The sequence below is a fragment of the Dermacentor silvarum genome, chromosome 2 (genome assembly GCF_013339745.2).
Source record: "Dermacentor silvarum isolate Dsil-2018 chromosome 2, BIME_Dsil_1.4, whole genome shotgun sequence".
NCBI lineage: Eukaryota > Metazoa > Arthropoda > Arachnida > Ixodida > Ixodidae > Dermacentor > Dermacentor silvarum.
In genome coordinates, this window is record NC_051155.1 from 243,048,146 (window position 1) to 243,073,216 (window position 25,071).

Here is a 25,071-nt window from a genome sequence, read left to right on the forward strand (position 1 = left end):
AAGTCCCACTTAAATACAACAGGTGTATACAACAGATAAATACAACAAGATGTATCACTTTATACACAATAAATACTTATTTTTAGAGAACAGCTTTTATGCTCTAGTCTCATGAATGAACATGAATTCGTGACTTGTCTGTGCTACACCCATGCAGTAAAATTTTCCAGATTCAAGCATCACCCTCTTTCCCCGTCATTTGTCTCTGCAAAATTAGCCTGGCCTGTGTGTTTGTCAAAACTAAATTTAAATAAATGTGGTGGACTTCCGTCAGAATCATTAACCTTCAACCAAAAACAATTGGTTGATTTGGCTGCACTAGATGAGAGTGCAGCACTTTCGTGTCTCTTTTTTCCGATGCAGCGCATGCCATCTGCACTCTCCTATTTCTTTTGCGAGAGTGCACACTGAGCTCTCAGCCAGTTCACAACCGGTCAGCAATCGCTTCCTAGGAGGTGCAGCTAAAGTGCAGCAAAACCTCCATGCAGTTGGTGAGCTTCGAGTAAATGGCCGCCAGCTTGGAGGTTTTGTGTCAACGGTGTTAAGCAAAACGTTCTTGCTGTCCACAATGCCAAGCTGGCTTCTAAGACAAGGAAATGGCTACGTTTACGAAGAGGCAAGTAACGAAAAATATTTAGCTGCCGCAATATGCATTTGACAGACTTCTATAAAAGCTCTTTCGACCTGCCTCATGGTGTTTGCCCATGCTCTCGGGGCTCATTACCCCAAAAAAAATTGCCTTATGCAAAAAGTTATTGCAACTTTCTGTCTCTTAGGCACCACTGCAGATGATTAGCATTTCATGCTTCTGCTTAAGAAACTATGACTAGCCACAGATCAACAAGCAGGCATGGCCGAGTCCAAGCAGATGCCAGCTGGCGCACAGCTCGACCTTCTGTGTGAGCACAGCACACTCAAAATGAAACAATTCTTGGGTCACAATAAGCAGCATCAAGGCATTAAATTCCCATAGAACACTGTGGTGACGAGGAAAGCTGCCATGACCATGATGATGCCAACAATGTACGAAAGTATACAAGGCTTGCACTTATCTATTCATTTTGAAATAAGCATGCAGAGCTACTGCCGGGACTGCTCTCCAAGTTTCTGAAATGGCACTGCTCTCTTGCAGCACTGCAACAGAACTAGTTCAGCAAATGCAGCCGAAACGAAGAGACCAACTGAATGGCACAGAGTTGTATAGCATCAAGTATAACATGAACCAGCAACAAGTACAACACGAATTAACATGACAAATATGGCTCAATATGGCTACTCTAGTTTGTTGCTCCTCCTTTGTTTCTGTTCACCCCATGTTAGGGGTGTCGCTCATATGGCATGCACAAAAGCAAAATTGTAATATTTTCTTTAAGTTCTCATTCAAAGTTAAGGGTGCAGCCTTCACACAAGCATGACTATTACATTAGTCTGTAAAATATGTGCAATGTCAAATGATGGCACTGTAGCACACTGAAATTTGCAATTGCCAGAACCAATGCATTACACACACTTCTTTTTTCACACACAGCTTTTTCATAGAAGTTGAATGTTTGAGGATAATATTACATTCATGCTGAAATGTAAACAGTACAACAAAGGAAAAAAGAAGAATGTACACAGCATTGCACATCATGTGCATCCTCCTCTTCTGTTCTTGTCCTGTGCTGCACTGTTCAAAATTGAGTATTATCAATCCTGACCAGCCCCAATTACGACGTTATCAAGGTATTATACAAAAAAAAATGTTTGACAAAATTTTTCATGAAAACCATGACTTCTCAGCATGCACCTCCCCTGTAGTTCAGAAAAGACCAAGGAACCATAAGAATTTAACAAGTTAAAATTTATGGCATGCTACAATTTTTAATGCTGTCTACACGCTAACCTAGCACAACCACAAGGCTAGAGCGAAAGGATCTGCAAGCACAATATCAGCCAACTTTTCAGAGAATACAAAATTTTAGTACACCAGGCAATCCATACAGATGTCACAAATTGCCTTTTCATGGTTGTGCCAAAAAAAAAAAAAAGAGAGAAATCTTAAGTTGTGCACAAGAGGCAAAAATGACATTCGTGGCATTGAAACAGTCTGTTCTCTACTAGAAATCGCAAAGCAGGTCCTTCCTTTTGCACCATCATAGCTGATTCAAGTTGAGTGAACTACAGCTCTAAAATGCTTAGCATACAAAAATATAAAAAGGCTGACTTAAAGAAACCTTTCTTTTCTAGAACTGACATCTATAAAAAACCTTAGGACAGTCACTTTTCTAGCTATCAGTCAGTAATCTTCCGAAAGTTACCAATGTTTCCTTCTAATAATTCCCAAAACCATTGCGGATGCATATACTGGTGCAGCAAGCAAGATTGCACGAACTGCTGGAGTCTCAAGGCATAAATTCAAGCAGCATATGTTTAGTGTCATTAACACTAGAGGCACTAAGCATAATCTAACCTAACAGCTTCCAAGATATGGCACAACTGCTAACTGTATGTGTGATGACTTACAAAATTCGTCGATGTGTCCTACGATGCCACAGTACAGTGTCATATAGAAAATGCGATACAGTGCTTATTTAAAGGAATGAGAAAATCTAGTGCAGTATTTACTGCCCCAGACCAAAACTTGAAGGACATTATTGACACTGTGGCCAACTGAAGATGCTTTGAACCATAAAAGTGTCTGGAATGGCTATCATTGCAAAGGGCAACAACCACTGCCAATGCCCCTCATATCATGTACCAAAAGAAAGAAAAGATGTTGGCAATCCATCCACGACCATTCCGTCAGATGCTGTACATATAAACGGCAGTGGTCACCCTCAGACGCAGTTGTGAACAAGCGCCACCACTCACAAACCATAAATTGGCTGGCTAACACCCAGGGGTTAGTTTTAGGTGTAAAAAAAAAGAAAAAAAAAAAAACGTAAATACCCAGAAAGTGGATGCGAAATCGGCTCCGCGGTAGCTCAATGGTAACAGCATCACACGCGTTATGTGAAGACGTGGGACCGTTCCCCACCTGCGGACAGTTGTTTTTTCATCCATTTTCATTTCCATTAATTTATCATTTCTTTAATTCAATTAGTAAGTACAAGTAACTTCCCCTATGTTGTCCTTCGTGTCATTGTTTGTTGGCTTCTTATGATATGTACTAATACCCCAGTCACACGGGCGGTTTCTCAAAGTCCTCTCAACCAAAGATCCTTTACTTCATGGGAAGATGCGCATAGCCACACGAGCGCATCAAAGGAAGCCTAGTCAAAGAGAGCTTTTGTCCTTTGAAATCTCAAGGGAATACTCTTGAGCCTAGAGGGTGTCCAACAGAATAAAAATAATTCTGTATAAATATGGAAGTTCAATTTATACCTCTCAAAAACAAGTTTCACTGTATTATAGAAGTTTCTAAGCACTAAACACTGTCATGAGACTCGAAATCTGAATTGTGAATGCGCTGGTACAGCAGTACCGACACGGCCTGTCGCCATTAGCAACATCAATGCAACATGCGTGCGATTTGGTTATAGGCTGCTACACATCCAAGTGTCCTCAGTTGTTTTCCGCACGTTGTTAGCTTTTTTTCGTTCCTCGTCACATTTGTGTTTTAGGATACATTGCGGCTTGTTAAAAGCTTCAGGAGCTTCAGGCAGAGACCACCTGAAGACCGTGTAGCACTGACACACAACCCTTGAACTAATGTTCATTTGAAAGTTCTATACTCCTTAACTTCAAAGGACCTTTGCTATGCTCGTGTGACTGGGGTATAAGCTTAAATCAAGGAAGAGGACCAAGGTCCTTCATAGAGCACTCAGCACACACAAAGAAAATTCTGCTGGTTAAACCCCACATGATGACAAGTGTCAAAATGATGCGAGATCTTGGAAACACAAAAGTTGGTGCTTTCTTCCAGGGCTGCTGCAGAAATACATCGAGTCTGGTGAACTTCAGCCAGCAATATCACTTGACGATCTTGTAGAGCAGCTTAAGGTCCATATCAGAGGGTGAACCTGCAGTTGACATACACAAATGCTATAAAATTACCATATTGATTTCTTTTACTACGCATGACAGTCCTGAAGGTTCCCAGACAGCAAAATGTAAAGGTGTCAACATTTAACTTCTGTGCAATTATAAAAAAACTTTTTGAAGGGCTCGCACATTTATGGCAAATCGATGTGGCTCAGCCACGGCCACTGATGCTCTGCTGCGATTTCTACCGCTTCACTGACTAGACCCCTCCTCACTCGCTCTATCTCAGCCATTAACTGCAGATGCCAAGCAGATGAACAGCCCTATGGCCCAGAATCATGTGCTTGTTGCAGATGCGCGACTCTCAGCCTCAGTGACTTCTGCATATATTTGTATGCCCAAGAGCCATGCTATTGATGAAGGTCTCCCGAGACCCTCCTTTTCCCCCACATTCTTGTACCATAGCAGTAAGAATGAGTGAAGAGAGTGCCATATGGGCATTGTACACGTCCATTATAGCCATCAAAGTGAAAACTTGTACAGTACATCATGGGCCTAAAAACTTTGTGATCATCTGCTGGGAACAAACCACTTGTTCGTAATACTCTCTCTTCAGAAACTTCCAATTTACAACAGGGAATCTGTCTCCAAATTGGCAAAATTACCTAAGTGTTCTCGCATCAGGAATGCCTGCATCATCAGCTAAGGTAATCCAGCAGCATTAACAGCCCACGCAGAAGCAAAGCCAACAGCTATTGGGAAATGACTCCAAAGTTAGCATGTATGGCGAGTGTACTAGAGCAAGCTGCCACATCCGCAGTTTGAATCTCACAGACAAATTTATCATAATGCTTACTTTCAGTAGCATACAAGCAGATGCGCTTACATGCCCTTTTGCATACTCTTGGAGCCATTCACGTAACCAGCTTTCCTATATAACTGTAGCAAAAAAAAAGGTGTGTTTATGTTTTGTCCATATTGCAAATGCGCATTCAGATCTAAGCCCTTCAGTAAAGATCCTTACCAACCCACATCGAGGTGTTAACAATGCAGTCACACATACTATTGCTTGGTAAATGATCAACCAAGATTTGATACAGTGGCTTAAGCACCAGCAATGGCAAAACTAATTCAATTCTAGCTGTCATGCACAGCTTTCTCATATACAAAAATGACAAGTCAACAATGCCAGTTCGACAAATATTTTACATAATCATCCGAATTAATTTTTTACTAAATTCAGTGCTAAGAATTGCTATTTGCACAACCCCAGCATCATCATCCATTGCCTCTTACCTGTCTAACAATGTCTGTCATTTTTTTGTTACACTTAGACAAGGTCCACACCCAAGTGAAGATTATCCACAAGTAAAAAATTATTTATGCGTAACGAGACTGCATAGTTGCTGTCATTCACTTTTGCGGCAACAGTAATAACTAAGAGAGAATCTATTATATTGTAACTTTCCCCTATCTTTTCTTTTCAGCTGCATCTTTCGCACGGCTGCGGGACAGTTCAGGTGTCCACTGAGGAGTGCAACAGTTACAATGCCCATGACTCTTCGTTTCATAGCTCCCTTTTCTCCTTTTATTACAACAAAACTACTACTACTAAGCGTAATTGTTTAAGAAATCCCTAACAATCATGAAATACCAAAGACAGAATTTTAGGATGATCAAGCAGAAGAGTGCAACACTGGTCTAGATGAGTCATCTTGCATAAGGAACAAACTGCACAAACAGCACACATGATGAAGGCCACTTTGTCTTGTCCCTTCTTCATTTTGTCAGCATATGTATTATGTCTGTCTTCGTCTTGTCGGTGCTCGTGTTATGTCCTTCTTTGCTGCAAGCAAGCATGTTGTGTCCTCGCTTGTCCTGCACTGTTTGTGCCCGCTATGAGGCCTTTGTACCTACATAGAGAAAAAAAGCAGAGCATTCATGTCTTCAAATAGCATAAGAATGCATGCGCATGCTCTGAACTAACATAGGAACACTAATATTTTTCAAAAAAAAAATTTTTTTTCTGGTCACAGCATAGCGAACAATACTTATGTTAAAGGGGCCTTGAAACTCTTGTTGAACATAGTCAGAAAACAATCTGTCGTAGAGGCTGCTGTGAACATGTGAGCCAAATATTACTGCACTGCATGCAGCAGGAAATTTACAATCTACTGTCAAACACAGCAAAAGATCGCTTGCTCTTCCTGGATGCTGTCATGCAGGGTCATCATAAGCAGCTGGCCCACCAACATTATTGGCCGATTTTATGACGGTGAGAGCATTCTCAGCAATACGTAAATGCAAAATTTTTAGTCAAATAATTGAAAAGTGCATATATGTCAGATCTCAAATAGACAGAAAAATCATTTCATCTTTGCACTGCGCTTAGCCTTCAAGATGGCAGGTGTGTGCTGCATGGCGTAGTCTACCACAACCACCACGGGATGCCACAACCAGCCCTTTTGCTGCCATGACACTGAACTTTTGGCAGGGGGTTTACTCTCTTGGCTTCTCTGCTGTGTAGCTTCCAGCGTGCTAGCAGAGATGATAAGTGAGAGAAAGTTGGGTATCGGTGCGATAACTCCACTTATAGTTAAAGGATTAAATTTTTTTTCCCGACATCCTTTAATAGTGAGGCCATAATATGATTAGTTTGAAAATTGGGTCAGGGACCCTTTAATGAAGGATGCAACATTTTGCACTATCTGCTAATGTCATTGGGCATTCAAGGATGCCCTCACAGAGTAAAGATGTATGCAAAGAATATACACAGCATTGAGAAAATGCATTCAAAATTCCTTATTAAGAAAAATGCAATACCTAAACAATTTTCTTAGGACTGCATTTGCCACAGAGGCATACATTTTAAAATGACAAGGTAGTAATTACACAATCATAAAAATCAGACAAAATGTGTTAACCCTTTCAGGCACCAATTAATTCTGTTGAGTTAAATTTAATTTCACTGTATTCCTTACATCTTCCCAATCATAAAAAACATCCAGCTGCAGAATAGAATAAAAATTTTCAATTCTTTAGGGGGTTTGTCAGGTTTGCAGAATGTGGGCTTAATGTGAAAACTAGCTACAGGAACATCATATACGAGAACATCAACTATTTCATGTCTAGCAGGCTTGAAAAGCACCTATCCAGCCACTTGGAAATTATGCCTGGTGCAACACATTACGAAAAACAATGAAAGAAGTGAACCCGCTGCACCCGACATACTCAAACCGATTAAAAATACCCAGCCATCTACCTTCCTATCAGTAGCGCAACCAGGATCTCTGCCAGGGGGGGGGGGGGGGGGGTTGACAGTTTGCCAATACCATCTAAACCACACTAATTTCGATTTCTTCACGGGAAATTGTAAAAAAAATGCGCTTTCTGCGAGTGTGCAGTCGATTTCGCGTCTTACATCTTAGTTGCAGCACTCAAATGCGTAAGGAAAGAAAAGGGGTTAAACAAAAGGGGGGGTTCAGTCGGCCTCAGGGGGGGGGGGGTTACAACCCCCGAATCCCCCCCCCCGTCGGTGCGCCACTGCTTCCTATTCAACTTAATAATACATTTTGCACATTTTATTCAAGCTTGCAGCACAATTCCAATCTGAAGTGCTTCAAGATGTATGCAGCACATTTTAAATATGATTGCTTGCATCAATGCTCTTGCTGTTGATGCACAGCAATGTACACAGTGCACCCAGAGGGTTAATTGGCAAATTCAAGTGATTAATCTTAATGAAAGGCTCGAAACCTATCACCCAAAAAATTCATAACTGGTTTCAGAATGCAAAAAGCTGATGCTGCTTATTTCTGCAGTGTAATAAAAACCAAAACTAAACTGTTAAAGAGCGCAATTTTTGCAGCCTTAACAAACACCCGTGAGCAACATGTTTACATCTCACTGTTGGGCAAACATGCAGTGAGGGTCCCTATCAGATGTTTCATGCTCTTTCATTAGAATTAATCGCTCAACCGTTTCAAATAAAAAGCGAGTGTAATACTCATGGTTACTTTTTTTAACTAGTACCGTAAGTCATTTTATAACATATGCCTTGTGGTAAAAGCAACCCAAAAGAAGCCATGTAATTATTGCATCTTCCCTATTTAAAAAAACTGTCAAATCCATTTTTAAACAGTCTTGCACATGATGCGTGTGGTGCTTTCTAAGCAGCAATATTTAGTGGCCAAATCGGAAATGATGCGACCAGGTTAATGTGCAACATCCGTCTGCAGCACAACTGTTTCACAGCAGTATAAGTTGCTTTGTGCGACATTTTCAAAAAAGAATAAAATGCATACAAAATCAGACAAGCAAATAACCTAAATGTCAAAAAAAGGATGGTTATAAAGTGTAGGCTCGCGAACCACAAAAGGATTGCTGTGGCAAAGTCACAGAGGAAAAGAACACCAGCTTGTCATAGTTTTTAAGAAGCAGGAACTTCCTGAAGGCATCTACACGGCCAGTCCGCTGCTGCCAAATGACTATTGTAACACATGCAGAAACTTATACTTTTCTAGAAATACAGTGAGCTGCGTCACATGTACTCTAAGTACAAGTTCAAACTACAGAGCATTTAATGTTGAACAGCAAAATATGCAAGTTAGCTAGCAGGCAGGCCAGCTTCTAAAGCTAAAGATTAAAGTAATTATAGTTGTCTAAATAAGTTGCATTCCATTCATTTTGCCGATAGACAAAGCCCCTTCCCTACATGAAGCAGAAAGTCAGGAATGTGCATTATGTGCTTATGTTCAGGCATGCACAAAGCTACATATATAACAGGACTTATTTCAGCCACACTGCTATAGTGCAATGTCTACACAATGTGCACCATACTTCTGTAACAATGTGTGTACCATAATTGTTGTACCATAACAATAATGCTGTGTCGAGGACGAAAAAAAAATTATTTGGATTACCATGCACTCTACATCCAGTCTAGGGCAGTACACACTTACAAATGTAATAATTGCTCTCATTATCGCATGATCAGGGATAGGGACATGAAAATGAAACTGGCCAATTTATGTGCTTAAAATGCATGGAACTACCCTGCTGCATTAATGAACTGAAATCTAGGAAGTTATGGTAAAGCTTCCCTGTGATCCTTAATTGGTGAAACAGCTATGTTACAGAAGTGCAAGAATCGCAAATCAGTTTGGAGCGCTATTTTAAACCTACGCTGGCTGGTGAGGCTGAGGTGCATAAAGTTCCTCCAATAACCTTCAGAAACCTGAAGCCTCAATGTTGAAATTATACGCAAATATACCTGTGAAAGGCAAATTGACATCCACCCGAGTGGTAGCACGAAGCTACAAAGAAATATAGCTGCACCTCACTTAGTCACACAGTAGAGCGACAATCGAGTCCGGCAGTTTAATTAGGAAGGTGTGCTTCCTCAAGGGAGGGAAGAACGAATAAGTTCCTTATTTCTCCTGTTCAGTAGAGAGTCAAAACTACCGTCTTTGAGCGAAAGCGCACCTTTCAAATACACACAGGGCAGTTTCATGCCGTGTTCTCGTCGATCAGTAGGGCAGACATGCTTGCTTTGACAAGTCTACGGCGAGTACTCGAATGGCAACATTTCAGTATTTAGCTGGTCTCGAGGATAGCCTTGTCACTAATAACCAATGCATTTTTGATATTGCCAGTTCAATGGTTCGAATTGGCTAGGTATGCACATTTGTAGAACTGCATGCGTGTGCCCGCTTGCAACACTACACGTAACGCAAGATTCTAACCCATCAGACATGGCCGCGGTTCAAGACATGCAGTACAGCAGTTCGGTCTACAAAATATTTGATGCACATACCCAATTCGCCAGCTCTGCAAAGCAGTCGCAGCACCTGGGCATAAACCAATGCCGATGTTTGGCGAACAAGAACTTGCACACAGCAACAACTTGCGTGGGTCGCAGATATGAAACCGTATTAGCTTAGGACTGAAGATATCGACTGGTAAAGGCCGAGCTCGTAAGTCATTTCCGACATAGGGTTCATTCGAGGAAAGATTTGCAACCGCAGGTTTGGCTCCAGTGCGTCAGCAGGGACGTTAACAGGCGACCAACGCCACGCCATTTGGAAATAGCAGCTCCCCTACCGTCTCCAAAACCTCAGCGTTCCACACCTTTGTTGCTTGAATTTCATTCAACAATCACGGGCAATTCATTTACAAAAAAGAAAATCCGAGGCAAGTAATGGAATTTTTATCCACGAACTTCAGACAACGTTCAACTTTATCGGTGTATAACTTATATAACTGCAACGTGCGTCTTGCCACATTCAACATCGCGTTTGGCCGGAAGGCACCGGAGGGCCCGCATTTTTTTTTTTTTTTTATATGCTACCCCCGGCGCATGATTAAGTTACACGGCTGCAGTGCTCGTGCGAACAGCGTACCAATCGTCGGCTTAAGGTAACTGCCGTACTTAGTCCGCGGTGAATTTATGAATGTACTAAGCCTCGCAGCTATTCGAAGCGGTACGTATACTTGCCTGCTCCATTTATTATTGACGCTGTTTAACAGCAAGTCAAAGCGGTACGAATACTTGCCTTCTTCATTCCGCGCTAACGCTGCTTAAATACTTAACAGCATGCAATTGTGAAAGCTTTGGCTTCTGACGAGGCCGATAGCTGACCATGCATTGCTTTTGTAAAGAAACACAAAGGCACAAAATTTTAATGAATGCTTTTATTGTCGAATACCACTTTCTCGCTTACTTCAGCTGTATCGGTTGACACCAAAAACCAAAGCTTTACATTAGTCTTCGGGTCGAGCCGCCACAGCAGGACTGCATGCCACCTGCAGAAGAAACATTTTAATACACACACTAACAGTTTTCAATTGCTTACCGAATACCACCAGCAGGCCAGTTTCCTCCGGTCGCACAGCACCTAGAAAAACCATCCCCACTCGAGGGCACCCCATCCAGTGTAGTAGTGCGTGTACGTGTAAGTGCAAGCTCGAGTACTCATTACGACCGAGGGACACTCGCGCAGTTACAAGAGCTTGCAAAGTTGCAACTCCAGTAATCGCGGCAACAAATGCACAGTTGCGACTACAGAGCTGCAACGAAACGTGTTCAGACTGCAGCCCCGCTGAGTAGTGTTGTGTATCGGAACGAGCAATCCAAGTGTTGGTGTAGGGACAACACACATCACGCACACATTCAACGCAAGCACACACCCATTCACAAAACGTTCGCTCTTGCTCGCCCGTGTACTACCTAAAAAAATAAAGACAGCACAACCCTCCCATTCAATTTAATAAACGATTTGTTACAATGCAATACAAACATCCGACACATTTAAAGAAACGTTAATCCCTAAGGCCCTAACCAGGAGTAAAGTAATTCTAAAGGATGGGGTACGTGGAAGTTGGGAAGGGGTCTAAAATACAACTTACCAAGTCTTGCTGCCAACTTCAGATGGAGACACCGGCGATGGCACGAAAACGAAACGCACGCGACGCGAAAAAAAAGATGCGGTTGGCAGGCTCGCAGTCCCCGACGTGGCCAGCAGGACTCCAAGATCAGCGCGAAACTGTCCACCCAAAACTGCCAGGTCCGAAGGTCCAAAATGGTGACGCGGGTCGCGAATGCGCAGATGATAAATTGACTCGGGACACAACACAAATGACTGGGCGTCTTCGGAGAAGCCTCCATGGAGGCAACAGATAAGGCGTTTACTTCCCGTTTGTTACAGAATTTCGGTACAGCAAGTATTGAAAACACGATCGAGTACAAAGCCCTAACGAATAAGCAAGAAACGTCGCTATCGTATGAAAGATCGAATTAACAAGTTACAACCAAATAGGTCCATAAAATACAGAACGAGAGCGACGTTTCGGGACGCCCGATACAATCGTAGCCGCCGCACAACGTCTGACGTTACAGGTGAACCCCAAACGCGACGGGGCTAGGATCGTCGTGAGGCGATAATTAAGTGAAAGGAGAAAGGGAGGAGGAGGGGGCATGGGTCAGAGGGTAACGTACCATGAGATGGAGTTGACTGCTGCTTGTCCGGATGATAATTGGACGGGCCGGCGATTGCAGGGACGCCCGAAGTGTCCATGAACATCATAGCCATGGATGCGCCCTCCGCAGAGGAGGCCGCAGCGGCAGGAGGAGCGGCGACCACAGGCGATATTGCCTGGTCGTCGTAGGGTATTAAACTAGAAGGCGACGGTTTGATGTCCACTGCACGCAAAAAAAAAACGATCAGCAAATGAAAATGTAACTACAAAAGATCAGCGTACCTTGACTGGAAATGGAGATGTCTGAAGGCAATGAGGCTTGAACAGGAACAAGAGCTGTACTGTCTGATGTGGACCCTGTGTGATGAGACTGCTGTGACTCGTTCCCTAGTGCTTGTGATGATGAGGCAACGTCCGTGAACACAGGAACCTACGAATGAAGCAAAAAACGATAGCTAAGCACTTATCTATCACAGCGTGTAGGAAAACGAGTCCACCGCACAGACTCTTAGGGGTAACGGAACCTACGTTCTCTGTCGTCATGGACTGTTCCATTAGGTTAGAAGGCTCCACCTCAAAGTCCGCATCGTCGCCCTCCCCCACGTCGTCACCAATGGAGTCCTGAGTATGCTGCGAGGTGGCCAAAGAGTTGGTGGCCTTGGTGGTAGAACCTAGGTGTGCGGTAGGAGGCACAGCCGTAGAAGACACCGCCACAGTGGAAGAAGTCCGACTCGAAGGAGAAGCGGCCGGAAGGGCCGTAACACGGTCGCTCGACAAACTGCCATCCTCGATGATTTCGGGGCTTTCGGGTCCCTTGATGCGCGTCGTCGGAGGGCCGCCCTGGTCTTCAGAATCGCTTTTGTTGGAGTCGCTGGGCGAGCGTCTCCGAGGCCGCCCTCTTTTCCGTTTACTTAGCGGTGGAGATTCGGCACGAGGAGTGCCCACTGGCTTAGGGTCCGCACCATCCACACTCACGAGCGCACCATGCTTGTTCTCGCCGGTGACTTCAGCCAGTCCTTTGACTTTGAGCGTCTCCGCCGTCTTGAGAAGAGCGGAGAGTTGGTCTTGAGACACATTAACCTCGCCGCGGTACATGAACTCGACGATGGCTTTTAAGTCCATATATCTCATATCTTTCATGATCACAATGGGGTGCTTGCAGGGATTTTCGACAAAAAGAGCTTGGAAGAAGGGACTGCAAGCGGACAGAACCATCTTGTGGGCCTTCAGCGATAGACCTTCGCACGCAAGCGTTACGTCCACCAACGCTTCGTTGGACAGAAGCTGCTCGAACACGGCCAGCATGTTCGATTGGTGGTTGTTCCACTTGAGGCAAAACTGCTGGGACCCCATGTTGCTGGAGGTCGTTGCCGCGCTGCAAAAAAAAAAAAGTAATGAAACACGCGCCGATGTGATGCCAATATGGCGGCTTTTAACAAAGGCCACTCGCCTACCAACATGGCGGACCGCAGACTACGCAAAATTGTTGCCCTCCCATAAAAGGCCGTTAATTACAGCTAAACTGAGCAAATACCACTACTAATGACCCACAGTAATATTCCGTTTCTGGTGCACACTTAAGACCATTTATCAGGCAACTGCCGTAAGTATAATTAAAATTTAACTGCCGTAGCTGCTATAAAAAGTAGCGTTAGCAAGCTTTCCTGCTGCAGGCATTAGGTCAGAAATTAGAATTTAACTGCCGGGTTTTTAAACGTAGCTGCTATAAGAAGTAGCGTTAGTACGCTTTCCTGCTGCAGGCATTAGGTCAGTAGTCCCATCGTCGAACAGCTAAGTCACAAACGCCTTCCCACAGTTAAATTGCAACACTTATCGAAACATTTGACAAAATCCGATGACAAGGTAGCCAAAAAAACATTAGAATGGCGAAAAACGTACCTATACTGGACTAGGAGATTTAGCGTTCATTCGTGTGGTAGCGCGGCTCACCGCGTTTGCGGCCGTCCACTCTCGCGTCCTCGTCTCTACTGGCGCAGTACCATCACACCTCGACCAGTTTCAACGGTTCTGAAGAAACTCCGGTACGGGGCTCGCATATGTACTCGCACGGTCCAATAGAAAGCCACGATTTATATCCCGCGCTTTTTTCCACCTATCGTAGCGCACGACGTCAACGTTGGTGCCGGGTGCAGAAAGGAGAACGAAGGAGACGAGGAAGCCGGGCATCGGAAATTTCAAACATGGCGTATGCGAGGATTGGAAAAAAAAAAAAAAAAGAAGAAATGCAATGGCGATTGATTGCGTTTGGAAGGCGCTATCTGTGGATACAGCAGTGACGAGCTTGTAGAATTAAGTGAATAAATTGCAAGACCACTGTAATACGCTAATACGTATGTGCACCTTGCATCGGCTTTACGGAAGATAAGCTATGACCGCTCGTCTTCCCGCGAGCAGGGAGACAGGCTGCCGCCATGTTGGAAATTCTTCGCGGCGACCCGCACCAGCACAAACATTTTGCGCCGTATTACGATATCCTGCGGCTTTTACATGAAATAAAGCATCTATATTGCAGCTGCGACATATGCTGGCGATGCATTTGTAGTGTTTTAAATGTACTACGCACCGTTTACCATTTTATAAAGTACGCTAATAATGTGACAGCTATGCGTATGTTTGTTCAACGGTAGAGTTTAAGCTAAGAATACTCTTGTGTGTCACGGCAGCGGCATACTATTTCTGCCGTGTTAAAAATGCAACGCAAGCATGTATTTTTCTCGCGAGAAAAATGCTGTGTGGTAGTTATAATTAGTGCATGGCAGCGACAAGCACTCGAAACGCGCGGTGCTTTTTCTGTTCACGATTAACAAAAGTGTCATAGTGACATTCTGACAGCTTCGCCGATGTTTTTCTGTCGTATTTATTATGTCAGGCGCGAAACCGATAAAACTAGTAGTTGTTGTGCTGTCATTACCGTGCTCACTTAATCGGCATGGTAATATATATAGATATATTATTATCCTTTTTTTTTTTTCGTCTTGAATATGTGTCTTTAATGTGAATGCTACACATTACGACTTTGTGAACAACACTTGTTCAAACCGTTTGTTTCAACACGATGGGGGGCAACCAGGGAATATTTTTGATGAGGTGGACCACTGCTGTCTGGCATTGGCGTCGCACGATATCGACCATCTTGTGTTCGATTTGATAACTTTTTTGGTGGCAGCGGTCGCTTTTACAGCGAAAACGCGGTTCCATGTTGTCTCTGTGAACCTGCCAAAACCTTGTTTTTTTCATGCAAGCTTTATTCCACGTTGAATTTTGTGTCTCCGTGCTTGCAAGGCTTTGTTACATCTGCGTTCAAATGACTGATTTCTGATAACTGCGGTAGCCGGTATGCAACATTTGGACGAAACCTTTTGTTTTCGAGAGCTGCACACATAACACGATGGGGGGTCAACCATGCAGGGATATTTTTGACGAGGCTGGTCTCGCTTCGCACGATGTCGACCATCGAATGTTCGATTTTTGAGCTTTTTGATAACAGCGGTCGCTGGTGCAGCAGGAACACGATTCAATTTCCCATGTTCAAATTTTTTTATTTGTACTTGCAAGACATTGTTGCGTCTGCGTTCAAATTACTGATTTGAATGCGGCAGCCAGTATGCAACATGTTGACGGAACCTTTTGTTTTCGAGAGCTACACACACAACACGATGGGGGTCAACTATGCTGGAATATTTTGGACGAGGCAGACGATTGCTATCTGGCCTCGCTTCGCACGTGTCGACCATCTAACGTTCGATTTTAGAGCTTTTTGATGACAGCGGTCGTATGTGTAGCAAAAACACGATTCAATTTCCCATGTTCAAATTTTTGGGTCACTGTACTTGCAAGACCTTCTGCGTTCAAATTACTGATTTCATTTTATAACCACTCTATCCGATGACTGCGGTAGTCGGTATGCAATGCTAATTTTGTCTCTAACATGTATTTTGTCTTCTCAAGAGGCTGCCGACACTTGCCTGTAACGCGGTGATCAAGGCATATGCGTCGGTAAGTGTCGTTCTAACATATTTTTTATGGACTCATTTGTGACGCAAACAAGGGCAATCTTGACTGACAGTGATATAAGGAAAACATCGCAGCGCACAGAACAAGAGCACATAAATTAATAGACAGAGCACCCCTTCGAATGACAGTGGTTTCCTTTTTTTTTTTTTTTTTTTTTTATGTGTTTACTCTCACCTTTGCAATGGTTGACCAGGCAAGTACAGGATTAGTATAAATACACGAGTGAAGTAATTTAAAATTCCGAGATGCAAGATACAAATGTAGGCAAAAATTTGCATAAGTGAGAAAATTCATGAGCTATCTCTGTCAACAAACAGTTAATTATATGTAGCATCGCATGGCATGAATAGTAAACACTGCTGGATGCATGTGCATAAAAAATATGAATGCACATATTTCATATTCCCCCATTAGCTATGTCCCATTTTATTGTTTCTTTCACATGGCCTGCCTCTTCCCGAAGCTTTCTTTTTAAATATTTTATTTAACATTTTCCTCAACAGTGTCCAACTAAACCATTCATGAACACATCCCAACAGTGTTGTGCTGTACAGAACTGAGGTGGCATAAATGTACATTTTTTTTTATAATAACAATGTGTGCACGTGCCTTTAGTAGTATTTTTTTTTTAATTGATAAGTAATACCAGTGTTGAATGGCCACTTTCTATTGCAATTGAGTTTGATCAAAATCGAAATTCCAAACCACGTACAATTGGCTCCCTCCTGCAGCTTGCACAATGTAGCCAATCGTGACCAAGAAATTTGATATTGATCAATCGAGATCGAAGGGCCAGCTGCTATATGCAGCAAGCAGGACTGACATCTTCAGCTTCCATTAAACCCCCTTTTTTTTCTCTCTCTCTATATGTATGTATATATCAATCAATCAATCAATCAATCAAAGGATCTTATTTCCAACATAATAGAGTCGCATAATATATTTTATTTCGAACATAATATCTCATGCATGTGCACTCAATGGCAATTCAACTTCAAATTGGTATGCTGCCATTTCACTAAATGTAACCCCGCATGCCAGCAAAATTTAAATCATCGAGCAGTACCAGTCTTCCAAAACAAATGGGTAAAATTATTTTATGACAGATCTTATAGTAACTAAAAAAAAATTTGCTGTGCTCCACTGATTGTACAAAACTATACTAGATCTGTTGTATGAGGACAAGAATTTATTTTTGTTTTATGGCATACCCATGTGACTTCCAGTTGAGAACAGTTGGTGTTTATTGATTCCACCTGATATGCTTCTGGAAAACCCTAAATAAGCATTTGACCAACATGGATCTAAGTATAGTGATGAACAGTTATATAGGGCACCCAGTAAAGCCCAATTAGAACTTTCTTAATTAGCAGCAAATGTCCACAATGATGTCCAATTGGATACAACAACATTTCGGCATCGCATTGAGGTACAATTCAGTCCCATTAAAAATACAATTTGGCTAAATGATTTTTTTTTTTTAAATCGAAGTAGTGAAGGAATCGAATCGGATATAGCCGAGCATTTGCAAATTCTTGGGTCAATTTCAGGCTGTGGGAAACCAGACCCTTAGAATTTCCAATGATTGTGAAAACTCCTTTATACAGCTTTTGCTGTCTTTGATGAACGAGTTGCTCAGATTTGCATACGCCTGTGAAGATCCTTCCTTTTTTTTTTTTTTTTGACTGGGAGAGAGTTTTTATGCAGGGGAAAGACAGAGGTGGTGTGGTGGTGAGCACCTGCAACAGGCAAATTCCTTGGACTCAAATTTATGTTGAATATGTTGTCCATAGCGCTTATATTGATCTGTCGACACAGTTGGCGGCTGCCCTATTTTTTCTGTTCCCTCATTCGCATGCTCACAGGATTTGCAGCAATAATGTAGCACCATGCAGTACAGGGGCACAGCAACGAGCACAAGTGAACTGAATTTGCACCCATCACAATACACAGTTAGTCAACAGTTTGGCATCTCATCTGCATGCAGAAAGAATTTACATTAATCTCACTAATCACTATGAGAATCATCAGCCATTTGCCAATTTCTGCACAGGGCTTTTAAGATTTTTTAAAAAAATCCATTCTTGCACTCCACTTTGTAGGTCACAATATCACAATATGCAAGTGCAAACAAGAACAGTTGTTGTTCTCATTTTTGTCATAGATATGAAAATGATGTGATATACAAAACCACACCTGAAACCAAGTTAGCAATGGTATCTTCTAAAATAGCACACATTTTTAGGAGACAGATTTTAGTTCGAACAGCTGTACAATTACTATGCAAATATGGTTTTTACCACGCCACCCCCGAATCTGACAAGTGATGAAGCGTCCGCAAAATATAATGTAAAAAAAAAAAGATGTGTATTGTTCCCTTTTTTTTTTGTTCTTTTCTTTACACATCTAATATTACATAGACAAGTGGTTGTAGATTAGTGGACAGCACAGCCACATATATGACACCAGCTATAATTAAAGCACATGCAAACTTGATCAAAATTAAGAATAATTAAAGAGAGAGTTATGGCAAGTAATAAATGAATAGATAATATTATCTGTGTAAAGATGTAGATGGTGATCAGTCAATTAACGAACATGGATCTGAGCAGTGCACAATTTTGCTCGAAGTATGAAGCCCTATCGGAACTGCTCAATATATCAAGGGGGCATGTAGTGAGGCTCTAGTCTTATAACCGACTGAATCCCAAATGATATTCAATAGACACACAGTCTTGACCACACAATATATAGTTAACCTGTGTTTCATTGAATAACACAGTTGGAATCAATGAAACTCTCAGATCACAAGACTTGAGGAAAGGGGTGCACTTGTCTTATGGCTTAATTAGGCATGTAGCATAATGTTGAAAGGATGGATTTTGGGTTGGTCATACTCGAAACTGCAGATTGCACCCTTTAGATAGCTATGAAAAAATATGTACTAGTGCAACAACAAGGCTTTACTATCATAATACTTTTATTGAGTCCATGAGATACCTTAATTGTATCCCAACATTTATTTTTCACAGTGAGCACATGAAAGGATGTGTCAAAGTTGTCAACTGAGATATCTTTTACGAAACAGCAAAAACCTAGTCTTTTATATCTTTGCATTCTATAGATATTTCTTATCTTCTATATTTGGCATGAATATAAACAAGGTTTACAGATATATACCAATGTCCTAGAGGTTCAAATTCTTGAAATAATTTTGTTTGGATAGCAACTGCTCTTACCTTGGCTGTTATTTTATATTCGGCATGGATATAAACAAGGTTTACACATGCGTATAGTATTGTCTTTGAGGCTTGAATTCCTGAAAAATTTTGTTTGGATATCAACTGTTCTTATCTTGGCATTTATATACTTGTGACTTAGAAGCCATAGGCGTATCTACCGGGGGAGGGGGCACTTGCCCACTGACAAAAGTTGGGGGGGGGGCAAAGTATGCCATTTGCCCCCCCACTTTTGAAAGCTGGCACTTTCGGCTGCACGCTGGAGAGCTAGTCCAACAAAACTACAGCTGTAGCTAAATTTTCTTTCTTAATAGAGTGGCCACGTAAGTAGTGCTTTTCTTTACTACGTATCCCCTGCTTGGGCAGCGAGGTTGTCTTTTGTGCCTCCTCGGGAAGCGCTGTAATGGAGACGTGTGGGATTCGCCGTACATGCTCGCCTTGCGGAGAAGGCGTGGGACTGGACAGTTCTCGTCCTAACAAATTTCCGCTTGCACTACTTGCACCATGCCCAGTTTTTTGGGACCGCCTAACCGTATTTGAAAACGCAATCGACTTCCTATATTTAACCTGTGGGCGAGGGGATGGAGAGGTCCCGATTATAATCAGCCGTGCTCAACTATTGGTGTGCCTTTTACGGCATGAAATCTTTGGATTATCAAATGGGGAAACTATTGAATCTCCATCCAGAGATAGTCTACAAAGCATTGCAGTCTCAGTATCTTATCACCATCAAAAATCTAATCAAACCACTTACAGGTCTAATTAACTATAGAATTTCCTTGTGTAACCACAACTTATTGTAGATATGTTCGTAAAAATGACCTTGGTAGAATGTGCAGAGCCATTTAAATACCAATAGAACACTGAACTTAAGCTTTTCCAATGCCATGTGTCACTTCTGATCTTGTAGATTTCATTTTCAGGGCCTTTCCAAATAAGGGCTACACTTTTACTCGTTTCCCAGCAGGAGAAAGAACAACAGATATTTCATATTTTGAAGAAATGAAAGTCACTTTTGGGTGACGTGTACCAAAAATGTGAACTGTGTAGGTTACCATGTGCTCGAAAAACATTTGCTGAATACTCGCGTTCTCCCAATTTTTATGCTTTATACACGGCATTTAGTTGCTTCCACCCCTGTATCCTCGGTAAACTATGCGTTGCATGGCGTTTATATTCGAAGTGCGAAGCAATGTTCTGAGTGACGAGCGATATATGTTTATTTTGTGCAGGTTCAATGCAGCCTTTGTAGAAAGTTACTCATCGAAGCATTCCAGGATGCCATGCTGCCGCTAATCGACACCTTGCCCACACTCCTAAAACACCAACACGAGATACAGGCTTAAAATTCCATGAAAATATAGGGACGTTTAAGTGCAATGCGTTGAGAGACTTTCCCTTTCCTGCTTTAAATGCAAGTGTTACAGATAATTACTAAGTCCACTGCCCTGACAAAACTATAAATGCCACCAAGACAATTTTTTGCGAAAATGGGGGGCACGGTACGAAAACTCTCTCTGTGAAGTTAAATGAGGTTGGATCAAACAGTAGAATGTGTGATATGGCCACTTTCAGCTATGCTTCCCAGTCTCCCGACATAGCTGTTAGTTATAACAGATCTATATTTCGTGGGAAGGGGAGGGGGGTCATGGTTAGTGCAATGTGTGACAAAATGTTTACCTTCCTAGTCTAGTTATAAGCGTTGTAAGTAATTACTGAGTCATTTTTCCCCCTATTTTTCATGCATCATAAGGCGTTCCTAGTTGGTTTCAACGATGTCCTCGGTGAACTAAACAAGACACATTGTTTATATTAGGCGAAAATAAAGGGCGGTTTGGGCACTATGTAAGTAAACTACAAAGGTAGGTGACTAATTATGATATTTACAGTAAATTACTCAAGCAAGCGATCTTGAGCTTTATGAATGCATTTTACGAACGAAGCAGAATTTATCTCGCTGACCTGGGAGAACTGTGACCTCAACCGATATCAAACCTAGCGAAAATTTGGTGGGGTGGGGGGAAGGTAGGTAGGACACCATGGTAAATCTTCTGGCAAAGTAACGTGTGTTGGTGAGTTACTGGCTTTTTCAAATTTCCCAACAAGAAGTGCTCCTAAGCATCACATGCGTGCAAGGCTTCAAACAGAACAGTCATACACGGACAACTTTTTAAAGTATGCGATATAGCTACAGGAAACAAACTTTTATTGCAACTGTTCAAAACAGCTTCGCTAGAAATTTGGTTGCAATTCTCCAAGTTCGCACACATCTGCTGTCTTTTTTTTCCTTGTGAATATTGCAAGTCATTTATGTTGATTCTACTTCGAAGTGTATAACCTCGACATCGCTATTACCCTAACTAGCGATACATTTGTACTGTATATTGACTTAAACACCAAAAACCATTCTTTGCTCAATTAGCAAAATTGTCCATAACAAATGTGCATTTATTGTATGTGCGCTGTACTGCTGCTACTGGGCGGGATCAGAGACTTCTGGGCACCCACTGCCTTTTGTCCCTACGTTATAAATAGATGTGATATAGTGTCAAGAAATAAATGCAAATTCAAATAACATTTCGGGCCCCCATGGTTCACCATGTGTGATTGATAAATATAGATCTATGTCTGTTAAATATAAAATTACTGTCAAACGCATTTCCAGCCTTTTTCACTCATTGTACTAGTATTACTAGTATATAAAGAGAGAGAGTCAGATGCCCCCACTCGAGAAATAGTTGCTACGCCACTGTTAGAAGCTTAATGTGCCATAACTAGTACAGACACTATTGCTGCTGCTTGCTAAAGTTACAAATTAAATACCCATGATGACAGTTTGGCTGTGGGACAGCTGAGTTATGTCCTAACATTGGTGCTTTATTTTGCAGGTGAAAAGAACATACATAGCTAGAAAAAAATAATAATTTTTGCAGGAAATATTTATTAATTGGGATCTATTTGCTATCTATAGCTAATTGGGAACAATGGGATCTATTATAGTCACCTCATACCTCTAAGAAGTGTTCATCCTCAGCTTCTTCATGTCAAGCCCGGTTCAGTATGAACAAAAATTCGACAACATGTGCACACATGAGCAACACTTCTATGGTAAAGTCCTGACTGGCCAATGTATGCATATTGACTGTTGTCCAGGTGGGCAGTGTACGAGATGATTCGTTATACCTGTTAATTGTTACTATTTGCCTTGTCGCACCTTGTACCATATTCTGATCAATCAGGTATATTGAAGCACTTGTGTGAAAATAAAGCATTTACTTCCCTTCTGTTGACAAACAGAGCAGTTTGTAGAACAATTTTCTAAATTAGGTAAACAGCCACATTTTTGTTACATGGTTGAGGCTGTGGACAACGTTTATTAGTTTTTTTGCCTACTTGATGTCTTGCTTGTTTGACGAGTAGTTTGGAGATAACATTTTTCTTCTGGCTCCTGTGATGACTGTCATTAAACAATTTGAAGGAACTCTCATTGAAGGAGTCCTATTTTGCTGTGGTTTGTGCAAAATGCCTTTGCAGCAAACATCCTTTAGGCATCCCAACAGGTTCATCGTCTACCATAATGGGCAACCTTATTTATATTTGCCTTTGGCATTCTTTCTTCATACCATGGATAAGTAAAGACATAAAGTGGGATTCAGGAAGCACAGGATCTGCTAACTGCAGCAGCTGTCTCTTATCATAGAAGTAATCAACAATTAAGTGAGTCAGAGTGCTGCTTAAAAAATAAAGCCCCATCCAATCTGTCGATGAGTTTTGGCCAAAGGCCGAGATAAAACTTGCCCTCCACTGATCCCAGGCATTATCATTCCAGTATTCGGAGCTGATACCATTTTTTGGCATTGTGAATTAGTAACAGCCTCAAAATCTGCACTTTTTCATGTATTTGACATGAAAAACCACGAGGGCCTGGGACAAGATCGAGGTCCCGTTCACACTCGACCCCAAGAGCAACCTGGGCCGACCGAGTGAAGAATGGAGGCCCTGGGAAACCAGGACAACCGACAAGAACAAGGTCGAGGGGTACTAACGGTAGGGCACAGCCGGAACATGAGTCAAATCCTCGAATACTGGCATTAGAATCCGAAAATCGGAAATTGAGGCAAGAACTGTGTGAGCTCAGGGAAGCTTTCAAATCCTTTAAAGAAGGGTCCGAAACACCTCGTAGTCAGATGGAGACGACGGATCCAAAATCCTTGGCCGGCAAACCCAAACGTAAAGCCCCCTACCCTGTTCCCATTAGCGAAACGGAGGAGGAAGATTTAGAAACCACTGAGGCAGAGGAGATGGGAGAGGGTGAGGCACCCCCCAAACCCAAAATAGTCAGAATAGTCCGCAAGGTTAGCAACAATAGACAGGTCTCTGGCGAAAATCATGGAGCTCATCACTAATCTAGATGCTAGAGTGGGTCAACTAGAAAGGCCCAAAGTTAAGGCAAAGGCAAACGCAGCGGCTGCATCGGCAGTCCACGGAGGCACAAACGGTAGCCCAAGCACAGACTCTAGAGGTTTGAGTAGTGAACCAATGGTATCATAATGGCTACAAACGACAACAATAACATTAAAATCTGGCAGTGGAATTGTGCGAGTTTCCGAAGGCACAAGGCTCCCCTGCAGCAGCTCATTAGATCGGCCAAAGTTAAGCCGCACATTATTCTCTTACAAGAAACACTAGCTAAGGAGGATATCTCTCTACCGGGTTACAACTCCGAAACCTTGATCATTTCAGGAGGTCAGGGAATAGCGACTTTGGTTAGAAAGGGTACTTCCTATGAAAATCACGAGCTTCCCAAGTACAAGGTTGGTCTAGAAGCACAGATGATCGAACTCATCCTGAAGAACAAAAAAGCAGTGAACATGTTTATAGCTAACGTTTATAGCTCTCCGGCAGATAGGAAAAGGGATTTTAAGACCCTCTTGGGTCGCATTTCCAATAAGGCAGATACAGCCCCACTCGTAGTGGCTGGGGACTTCAACGCTCCCAACAAAGAAAGGGGCTATGGTCATCAGAGCGTCAAGGGCACTAATTTAGCAACCTCGGCTAGTGAGTTAAAATTTGCTCTTATTTCAAATGCTAACTTCCCCACGAGAACTGGTACCTCCACTACCAGAGATACAACCACGGATCTAACATTCCTTCGGGAAATTGAAGGCTCATGGGACAATCTGCAGGAGAATTTAGGAAGTGATCATTACATAATTGAGGTCATCTTACAGATGCAACCACCACCACTAAGGAAATATGAGTACGTGACTGGGATCTCTTTCGTAAGTTGCGTAAGGAAACCAGCATAAATGGTGAATCTCATGAGGAGCTTCTAGATCAACTAAAGGCAACGATTAAGAAAGCTACTAAAGCAGTCTCAACAGAAATCGAAGTCCCAAAAATGGACTCAAAGCTAGCTCGCATGCTGGAGGCAAAGAATTACCTTCTAACCAGATGGAAGAATCACAGACTTAATAGAAGACTTAGAGCCAAGATCGCCCAAGTTAATCGTGATATTGAAACCTACGCGGCTCAACTCTCACGTCAACAATGGGACAAAGCTTGCTCGGAAACAGATGGCAGATTGCGCAGAGGAGGCAAATGGAATCTATTAAAGAGCCTCCTTAATGACAGGCTCTCCAGAGGTACTACAAACCTCCCCGTAAACAGACTCGTCAATAAGCAGGTAACTATAGGGCAGACAGCAAGAGAGGTCACAAACGACCTCACACACATGTACCTGCCACTTAAAAATGAATATGAGAATGAAGAAGAAATAAGCGAACCTTACTCCGGAATATCACAACCGGACTTGGACAGTAAGTTCACTGCAGCTGAGATAAGGCACATACTC

The 25,071-nt window shown here is 42.3% G+C and overlaps 1 protein-coding gene across 1 annotated transcript; it reads right to left on the bottom strand.

Moving 5' to 3' along the window:
* Positions 1–10,654: 10,654 nt before the first annotated feature.
* LOC119443004 (protein bric-a-brac 2-like) lies at positions 10,655–14,000 on the bottom strand. The gene is made up of 4 exons (XM_037708109.2): positions 13,843–14,000; positions 12,472–13,318; positions 12,226–12,373; positions 10,655–12,166 (listed from the first exon to the last, which is right to left on the bottom strand). The coding sequence occupies exons 2-4, from the start codon at positions 13,294–13,296 to the stop codon at positions 11,886–11,888; spliced, it is 1,254 nt and encodes a 417-aa protein (XP_037564037.1). The 5' UTR covers positions 13,297–13,318; positions 13,843–14,000; the 3' UTR covers positions 10,655–11,885.
* Positions 14,001–25,071: the final 11,071 nt, after the last annotated feature.